A 10241-nucleotide genomic window follows, 5' to 3' on the forward strand; every position below is an offset into this window, starting at 1 on the left:
AAGAGGTAGAACAAGAGAGGTCTATTCTAAGATAAGGCAGAGATGTTATGCTTTTACCCAGAGCAGAAATAAAGACAAAGAAAACTTGGCCTGAGAAGACAAAAACTTTATTTCTCCATGACCAACAAAAGCACAAATCTTCTTCTTTTTCATCTTATTATTCTTCTTCTTCTTCTTCTATACATAAAGTTACTCTCTGAGAACTGAGATAGGATTAAGAACTTGTGGGGGGTGTGGGGTGCGAAAGGCAGTAACTCCTAAGTGCAAGGATATTTCTAAGAGGAGGGTTGTGAGACCTATTGGGCTTAATGTAGAACATGTTAGGCCAGCAGATAGAGGGTAGGTTGTTAAGGCCCTGACAAGTGTTCCAATGAGGCGTAGTGTTCCCATAGAAGAGGAAAGTAGTGATGTTGCTAACAACTTGAGGCTCCCCAACATAGTGCCAACATTTCAGCACGGAATTGAGGTCCACAGGTTGTGATGAGGGCGATCCAATTGCTACTCTGGCTGTCACCGCTGTCAATGTCGTCGCCGGCACGGTCACCAGCACGAGAATTAGCAACAGAATGGGTTTCATCTTGTAGACAATTGCTCGAGCAGTTGGAATGCCAAGAGGGAAGACTAGCTTGAGAGATCAGAGATTTGCTTTCCGTTTCTTCAAAGACACTGGAAAGATGCAAAGGAGATGAAGTTATACATAGAGACTAGAGAGAGAAGATTTAGAGCACTTGAGCAGTTACAGTTCCTCAATAAAGAGCTTGAATTTAATAGAATTTAGATTAGTTAACAACTGTTCGATAAATAGTCTTTGTTTCGATTTAAGGACAATTAGCCATTGTAGTTAGTATTAGACCAGGTAACTGTAACACCCTTTTATTATCTCAATTAGTATTGATTAATGCTTTAAGGCTATGTTCGGTTTGAAGGAAAAGGTTGGGAAAGAAAGGGAAACATAAGAAAATCTATACAAAATTTGTAAAGATTTTCCTACATTTCTCTTCTTTCTCCTACATTTTCCTTCAAATCAAACACAGCCTAAGTATACAGAGCTCATGGGCGTCTATTGTGCACAAAAGATTGATATAAACCACGGACCAAGGGTCCATGCCCAACTAATTAATAGGTTGGGGTTGGTTTTCTAGATGATATGGTCAACCCCCAGACCAAAGAATTTGTAGGTTTTGTCATTCCAACTTTTGGGCCGTCTTTTTCTGGCCCAAAAATCAAAGCCCGAATAGCTTGGGCATGTAATAGTAGCCCAAGCCTGAGGCCTGGCCAAATGGCAGGATGGGTTGAGTGATTCTGGAATTAGCAAGGCCCAATTAAATTATCTGCTTGATAGACAAAAGAATTCTGCGATCTACACCAAAATAACGAGTGAATTGGTGAAACCTCCCTTGAATTTTTTAACCGTTTTTTAAACTTTTGTTCAAGTTTGGTAATTGCAATTATTTTTGTTGAATTTTCTGATATAGTTTCAAGTAGATTCTCTTTAACAAAATGCCTGAAAATGCCTAAATATTCGAATCCTTTAACAAGAGGCATGAAAATTTTTAAAATACCCATACAATTACTATTAAGACTGCTTTTACAAAAAAACAATACAAACATCTTTACCTTATTGATATAAAAGATTAATTTGGAAAAAAGGGTTTGAAGTGATACAAAGACATAAAGGGAAAATTTAGAAAATAAACATTTTAACCAAAAATAATTATATGCATATTTTAGATATTTTCACGCTCTTATTGGAGGATTTTAATGAGACCACATCTCCGACCCACAACGTCCCGCTCCACAATGCCCGACAGAACATCCCCGCAGAACGTCCCGATGCTCTCAATATACGGCGGGGATGTGCTGTGGGGCGGGACGTTGTGGGGCAGAAATGTGAACTCGATTTTAATAGATGAGGTCTAATTGCAAGTTGAAACTGAAAGTTATGAGATGATTGAAAGTATAAAATTTCAGGAGAAGTTTTAAACTGGAAGGGAGGTTTTGGCCATTTATCCAAAAAGAAGCCGTATAAGAGAGCGGGAGGCCACGGGTAAAGATAGAAAAGATTTCAATTCAGCATCGAGGCAAAGCTCATGACCTGCGCATTACGCAGGATAAGATGCCAGGCCCTCATCAGCCCTGTAAGTGCCTCAACTTCTTGAGCTCTTCCGTCCCGCTAAACTTCAGCGCTGCTCGAAAAATCATTCAGAATAGAGAAAATTCAAGTACCCCCAAATTTGTGGTTTCAAGGACCCCAACGTTCTTCTCCGTATCCGTCACAGGGTCTCCCAAAAATCTAGTTTTCCTTCCGAAATCTCCATTTTGTAGAAAAACCCATGTCTTCCTTTGCTCTTCCAATGATGAATTAGAAACTTCCCGGGGTACCCAGGTCTCGAATAAGCCCGAAAGTGAGAGACTTGAAGAAATGGAAGAGCTTGAATTGCTCGGAAAGCCTGCTCTGATAACCGTAAGAAATGCTTCTGTCGAAGAAGAAAAAGTTGCTGAACCTCGTAAGCCTGAGGAAGATGAGGCTTTAGCTCCCTTTTTGAAGTTTTTCAAGGCTAGAGATTCGTTAGAGCAAGGGGAAGTGAGTGAATTAGAAGTAACTGATGAAGAGGTTAGCGAAGAGGAGTGGGAGGAGAAAGAGGAAAACTTCAAGGTCAGTGTCGAGTATTACGAGCCAAAACCGGGTGATTTTGTCGTCGGTGTAGTTGTGTCGGGCAATGAGAATAAGCTCGATGTGAACGTAGGAGCAGACCTTTTGGGTACAATGCTGACTAAAGAAGTGCTCCCTCTCTATGACCAAGAGCTACCATATCTATTATGTGACATGGAAAAGGATTCCGAGGAGTTTATGGTTCGTGGGAAGATGGGAATTGTCCAGGATGAGGATGCAATGAGTGGGGAACCAGTACCAGGGAGACCTGTAGTCGAGACAGGGACTGTTCTCTTTGCTGAGGTACTCGGACGAACACTTAGTGGACGGCCTTTGCTGTCCACAAGACGACTCTTTCGGCGGGTGGCATGGCATCGAGTGAGGCAGGTTCTCTTCTCACTTTTTTTGTTTCCTTCATTGTATTTCTATCTTCTTCCTGGGTTTTGCTTACAATCGGATTCCTCTTACTTATATTTTCAATTGAAGAATTTGGGAAATAGAAACTGAGGAAGTATTAGTATGATTCATGAGAACCAAGTCAGTTCTTTGATATTAGCTAAAGCTCACTACTGGAATACGTATACAATGCCTATTGGATGTATGTAGTTAACCATGATATTGCTATTTTTTTTTTCTTCAGATAGAACAGCTAAATGAGCCCATAGAAGTTAAAATCACAGAGTGGAACACAGGTGGTCTCCTTACAAGAATTGAGGTTTGCTTTCACTTAATGCTCTCCATCTGTTTTAATGTACTTCCTTGCAATTGGCTGCATTTCTAACGGTTGGGTTTGTCAGGGTTTGCGAGCATTTCTTCCTAAAGCTGAGCTGATGGGTAGAGTTAACAACTTTACAGAGTTGAAAGAAAATGTAAATTAATTAACTCTCTTTGGTCATTACCCTTTCCATGGTTATGTCATTCTCTCTTATGTCACAATTTAGATCACAGTGTTCTTTCTCCCGATAAGCTCGCTTGTTTCATTCATGCATCAGCATGGAGAATTATCTGATGGACTAAGCCTTCCTTTGCTGTAACATGTAAGTATTTGATATAGATAATGCATAGTTTTCAAGGCGCCAAGGCGAGGCTGGGCATCAGGGGTGCATCTTGTCGCCCAGTCGCCTAGGCAATGGATTTTTTTATATAGAAAATATAGATCCTAGGGTAGTTTCGTAGGTACAATAGCCATATTTCCTTAATAATTATTCATAATTTTCATAAGAAAAGTATAGAGTTCATGTTAAAGTATAGAAAGTCAACATATTCATGAGAAGAAAAAAATGAAGGAAAAGAAAATTCAAAAAATATAGGGGCTGAACCCTTATTTTTGTTATAGGAAATGAAGAAAAGAAAAAGTAGTAGTTTGTATTGATTAAATCCTAGCAAATAAGAAAATAATAAAAGCAAATTAGTATATAAATACACAAAATGAATATTTTAGTTTAATATTGCCTATTTTATAATTATAATGTCAAAAAATAAAGAATAAAAAAATATTTTACAATACATGGTACACAACTGCTTGGCGATTAGGCGAGGCGAGCCTCAAAGGGCGCCTTGTCGCCTTGACAACTTTGAGATAATGTATTATAAAACACAGGTTTTTATAAGACCATAATCTTAAGGCTTTTTTGGTTTGAAAGAAAAGAAGGGTAGGGAAAGAAAGAGGAATATTAAAGTTTTCCCTTCCTTTGATCCTTTCTTTTCCCTTGCCTTCTTTTCTTTCAAACCAAACACAGTCTAAATAACTTAAGTAGAACATTATAAGTTCTACTTGCAAGATTTATTTTTTTCAGCATTCTCTATTCATCTTTCCTTCACTAAGTATCTATAACCCAGAGCTTGTTGGGAGATGGAAGCACACACTATAAAAGCAGTTTTTTGGCACAGATGAAAATAATTCCCCCTTTTTTGTGATACTTTGCCTTTGTATACTACCTATGACAGCATTCTGTCCATGCAGTTTTTGAAGTACTTTTCTTGTCTTTTCCTACAGATTAGTTTGGCTTTTTCTTGTTCACTATATTGATCATTGATGATGGGACATTGTTTGTTGGTGGAATAGGTGGGTCGCCGGATATTTGTACGGATTACTAGAATAGATGAAGCTAATAATGACTTAATAATCAGCGAAAGAGAAGCTTGGGTCAGCTCCTATCTTGTAGCCCTTTGTCATTGTCAGCTCATTTTATTTCCTAATCTGTGCTCTAAAATCTTGTTTAGTTCGGTTTTTTCTTCTTTAAAATTCAGTGCTGTGTCTAACATTGCAGGAAATGCTATACCTCCGAGAGGGAACACTGCTAGAAGGGACGGTGAGGAAAATTTTTCCTTATGGAGCACAAATAAGAATAGGCGAGACTAATAGAAGGTGAGAGAGATAAATTAGATTACTTGCTAAATGGAGAGATATAGATTCATTGAGTTTCTAAAGAAACTAATATATACCTTTCTGTTTTCTGATAAGTACTTATACATGAAATCACAAAGGAACGAGATCTATATTCATATATACAACAATCACAAGATGACATCCATGTACAGTAAGCACAGATCTAACAAAATTATAAAACCATACCTTAGTCTCTATTAAATGTACAAATTTTATTCTCTAAACTCTTCTATGCAGGATTCCCATCCAAATAGTTGCCTTTCAATCTTTCCACAAACTTGAGATGCCAAACAGCTTTTCTTGTCAAAAGTCCTGTAGTTTGTCTCCATCCAAAAAGTCCCGTATTTTCTCGTCTCCAATCTAGTTAATGATGCATGAAGTATGGTTCATAGTCATAACAACAAAATGGCATCTTATATTAAACAACTACTTGATTACAAGTCACAACAAATGCAAAGTATATATGCTTCTCCATTGTAATTAATAACTTTTAGCTTCTACCCTTCACTGTTTACATGTTTCGATTGTTTCGTTTCATGTTTATTTTCCTATGTGAAACCAACACTCTAATGATTTATTGGTCCTAACTTGTAGCTCACATTCCCATTTTTACTAGTGATGTATGAATAGTTCTTTTTTTTAATTGACAAATGGCAAGAATGTCATGTATTAATATAAGGTTAAGAAGGTTGACCCTAGATATACAAAAAGATTTACATGGTCATAACAATGGAACCATGGATAAGATAACCCTCTATAAATCAAAAGTAAAATTATAACAAATGGTAAAAATGTGCATTTATTAATATAGTTTTTGGTTGCTGGTTTTCAGAGGCCCATTTTCATCCTTTTCTTTTCTAGATTGACATACTTCATTTTCATTTTCTAAATCAATAAACTTCATTTATAAATTTTACAGTGCAACTCTTGGCCTTTAAGCATTTTAGATCAAGTATGCGCAGCTAACTTGAATATGAGAATCAATAGACTCCAAATCTGAGTTGCTAAACTAAAACTGGCATAGATCTTTCTTACCAATAGTACTTTTTGGTGTTTATTAGAGGTTGGCTTTAATTGAACATTACTTGATTGTCTCTTTTTTACTTCTCCGCAATTTTTCAACAAAATTATGTTTACATTGTAATCTTACACCTTATCTATGCTTGCAGTGGATTGCTGCATATCTCAAACATTACTCGTGAACGAATTACTTCCGTAGATGACTTGTTAACAGTGAATGAAAAAGTTAAAGTTCTAGTGGTGAAATCAATGTTTCCTGATAAAATATCATTGAGGTAAACAAGGATTAATTTTGCTACACCTTCCTGTTTGAGTTGATGTATTATTTATGACACCACATAGTTTTGCTTAAATGGAGGAGTGGGCCTTGGCTTAATGGTTGGGTTCCTCCATTGCGATCTGAGCGATCAAAGTTCAAATCTTGGAAACAGCCTCTCTGTATGTGCAGGGATAAGGCTGCATACATCTGTCTCTCCCCAGATCCTGCATTGGTGGGAGGCTCGTGCACTGGTCTACCCTTTATAATTTTGCTTAGATGATTGTCACACCAACAACTAGATAAATTTAGGTATTTCAGATTAGTCATAAAACATCACTCTTAGATTCATGGTTGCAAGAAATATGAGTGAATGAATTAATCTACGGATAACACTAAACTAAAGAAATTATGTATAATAAACTCAAAAGAAAGCCTGTGAACACCCTTGGGAGCTCTAGTAAGGAGTTTAATGGATCTTAATCTGAATTTTACTTCCAAAGAATTGGAAACATTGAACAATCTTGCAACTGCATTTAGTTGGTGATTTATTAATCATCGATACTGATTTTACAGCCCCCCCCCCCTCCCAAAAAAAAAACCTACAGCACCACTGAGAATAAGTGATCTGTTACAAGTTGGAAAGGTCTAGAAGAAGGGGCAGACTAAAAGGGGTATTGATTGAAGTAGTAAGAAAGAATTCAAGGGCTCATAATTGGATATAGGGGTCATTACTAGGTTTAATGGCAAAATCCCAGTCTGGCAAGCACGAGAATACTGGTTCGATTCTGAGAACAGCCACTTTTTGCAAAAATATACCAAAGGTTAGGACCGGATTCATGTAGCTGAGACTGACATTGGGTAATGACCTTTTCAATACTGTGTTCACCTATATAATATCATCTCTTGTTATATCTATCAGTTGCTGTTCTCATCAATCATGAATACCAGCAGAGCTTCTAAGAAACTTAAGATTTTTGGGGTGTCACTTATGTTTTATTTTATATGCCAAAATTTTAACTCCCTCTTGATTTTGTGAGAACTCATTTCAATTTTATTCTGTCTTTTTAAAACTCCTGTGAATGTAAATATCTTTCATGATTTCATTCAACATTGCCATGATTAAATTGCTACTGAAGACTTTTCTTCTTACATTATTTTCAAAGCTAATAATAGAGGCCGAAGATGAGAATCTTTATGAAAGATTTTCACTTTAATTAGGATGGCAATTTCTACCCTACTCGGTGGGTGGACCTGTTCATGGGCCAGGCTCGGGCTTGGCTTTCGACAAAATTTGAATGGGCCCAGCCTGAAGCTTGAGTCCGACATAGTGTAAAGTCAGGTTCAAAGCCAGAAATTAAAAAAAAAAGTCAGGTTCAAAGCCCAGCCCATGAACAGGTCTACCGGTGGGTACCCGCCTCTACCCAGTACCCACTTTGCTTGATGGACAGATTTTGGGGCGGGGATGGATTTCGGGATTTTACCTGTATGGGTATGGGTATGATATGGTATTAGGCTATACCCAACCCTTGCCGACCTCTATATTGTCAAAAAGCATGTGAACTTTATGAATTAGGTGTTGATTTTAATAACATTTTGAAATTTAGTGAAGGGTAATTGATAGTTTATGTGTTATTTACTTAATCAAATAATTGGAAATTTTGATGTGTTATCATGTCATTTTACTTATTTATTGTTTATATATAACAGGAAATAATAGGAAATTAGATGCAGGTTCTAAACTCAACCTGCCCTACCCTTAAATGCGGGAAGGGTAGGGTCGGGGGAATCGGGATTTGCTCCTCACTGAGTGCACCTCATACTGACCTCACAGCCCCACCCCACCGTGTATTGGGAACATCTCCCACAAATAACAATACAAAATGTGGGAGATATTCCTGACATGCGGCTGAGACGTGTTGTGAGGTTGGTGTGAGGAGCGATCTGTGAGGAGCAGATCCGGACTCGGATCAGGGAGGGTTTTGCATTTTCATGTGCAAGGAGGGTTTGGATTCTAAAAATCCAACCTGTTATGGGTTTTAGGATGGGTACAGGTTGGGAGGTTTAGAGGGGTGGGTAGGGTCTAGAATTTACAAAACCCTCCCCAAACCCACCCGTTGCCATCCCTATCTTTAATGAACATAGAACTTGAATGACTAACTTCAAGATAATACCCATGCTTCTTGGGAGAAGTAAAACTATTTGATGTTGTAAATGTCCGTACTTCATTCTTCTATGCGATTTTACAATGGATAAAATTGACTATTCTTTTCATCTTTCTATGAATAGCTCAACCATGCAATATGAAATTGTCACTATGGCTACTATATATATATATATATTTTTTTTTGTGCAACTTGTTTCTGCAAAATAAAGTTGCTAGTATGGGTAAGATGACATGGGACAACCAAGTAGTTCTACAAATGTTGACTACTATGGTTGCTTTTAACCACTAGGGCTATAGACCGCAATTCAACTACAGTAGGTTTAGAATTGATTATGATGCGTCATCCCTAAAGTGCATCAGCAGAGAAACTCAATTTGCTTTTCCAGAGTTTATCAATGTCAGTACTTTAAATGCTTCCTTCTACTTATATGATCAAGGATATGCTATTAATTCGGAAGGGCATGAACTTGTGCAATTACCATATGTTGTATTACCAAAAAAAAAAAAAAAGTATTGCCATATGTTGCTGGTCCAGATTTCCAAATACACTTTACTGCATATAATAGACACATAACCTTCAAGGATTGATGAGGCAACAATTTTCTTTTTTTTTTTTTAATTTTGGCATATGACGCTCTTCCTTTTTATCTGCATGCCCTTTGTTTTATGTAATTTCTTTATATCACATGCATAGTATTGGACATACAGCCACTATCATTGTCTCAAGTGATTTTCCTTCTTGCAAGCCCTGTTGTCCAATTCTTCCATGACCCTTGAACCATGTCAAAGAGTTTCATTGAGGAATTCAAAACATAGTTATTACAAGCTTTATTTGTATGAAGACATTTTTTAATGCTAGGGTTTCTAAAGATAATTTTTGTTGTTGCTTGCAGTATAGCGGACCTTGAAAGTGAGCCTGGTTTGTTTGTATCAAATAAAGAGGTGAGTACTTACTCCTCTTGCTTATCATCCCTATCTTGTTATGACATTATTTTTCCTTGCAAACTTTTGACTTCCATGTTGATATTATTATCTAATTTCACATATGACTGGCAGAAAGTATTCTCTGAGGCTGAAGAGATGGCAAAGATGTACAGGAAAAAGCTACCAGCTGTTTCTGCAACTCGTAAGTTAGATCCCCTTCCAACTGATGTTCTTCCTTTTGATGATGAAGCAAGATTGTATGCCAACTGGAAGTGGTTCAAATTTGAAAGATGTTAATGAAGCAAACTGACCCACAAGTTGGTTTGGCTGTGAAACGTTTAAGGCTTGCATGCTTGAAATGACTAAAAATGGCCTTCTTCAAGTGAAGATTGTAGAGGAGTATGCCTGTAGTCCCTGAATTTAGTGGGCAAGCGTAAATGAAACGAATAGAAGCAGAGTATGAGTTGCGGTGATTACACCCTAAACATGAGTTCTCTTGACTGGACTGATCTCTTACGACATACATTATTAAAAGGTTGAAAATTCTTTTGTACGTAATGCGCATTACATCTCTCTTAGTTACCAAAAAAATGCCCATCACAGAAATTGTTGCCTTCTACATTCTACTACCTATTATTGCATCCGTCTTCTTTTCTATCTCATGCTTCTTTCTTCGGTCTTTACTCGGTCCCGTCTTTGTTTCCTTTTATGATTGTGGCTTCAAACTTTCAATGTTCATATAATTTGGCAATAATATGGTGCCAGAAAGGCATGATACCGAGAAACTTACAACCAACAACTAGCACAATAAAAGTAGTAACCAAGTGAATTT

The 10241-nt window shown here is 37.3% G+C and overlaps 1 protein-coding gene across 2 annotated transcripts; it reads left to right on the plus strand.

Moving 5' to 3' along the window:
- Positions 1-1959: 1959 nt before the first annotated feature.
- Positions 1960-10015, plus strand: PDE338 (Nucleic acid-binding proteins superfamily). Of its 2 annotated transcripts, XM_088952087.1 has the most exons (8): positions 1960-3040; positions 3294-3368; positions 3451-3522; positions 4719-4799; positions 4924-5021; positions 6212-6337; positions 9379-9427; positions 9542-10015. In XM_088952087.1, exons 1-8 carry the CDS (start codon positions 2117-2119, stop codon positions 9704-9706), a joined length of 1590 nt encoding a protein of 529 aa, XP_088808213.1. In that variant the 5' UTR covers positions 1960-2116; the 3' UTR covers positions 9707-10015. The 2 variants fall into 2 exon arrangements, with proteins under 2 accessions (XP_088808213.1, XP_088808212.1); XM_088952086.1 differs by lacking the exon at positions 6212-6337 and having other exon boundaries at positions 1988-3040.
- Positions 10016-10241: the final 226 nt, after the last annotated feature.

Source organism: Nelumbo lutea, chromosome 6 (assembly GCF_056320005.1).
Source record: "Nelumbo lutea isolate HS-2025 chromosome 6, American lotus-T2T, whole genome shotgun sequence".
Taxonomy (NCBI): domain Eukaryota; kingdom Viridiplantae; phylum Streptophyta; class Magnoliopsida; order Proteales; family Nelumbonaceae; genus Nelumbo; species Nelumbo lutea.

Coding starts and splice junctions, on each gene's coding strand:
- PDE338 (XM_088952087.1), top strand. CDS start 2,117: ATGCCAGGCCCTCATCAGCCCTGTAAGTGCCTCAACTTCTTGAGCTCT. Junction 6,338..9,378: donor CCTGATAAAATATCATTGAG/GTAAACAAGGAT, acceptor TGTTGCTTGCAG/TATAGCGGACCTTGAAAGTG. Junction 9,428..9,541: donor TGTTTGTATCAAATAAAGAG/GTGAGTACTTAC, acceptor TATGACTGGCAG/AAAGTATTCTCTGAGGCTGA.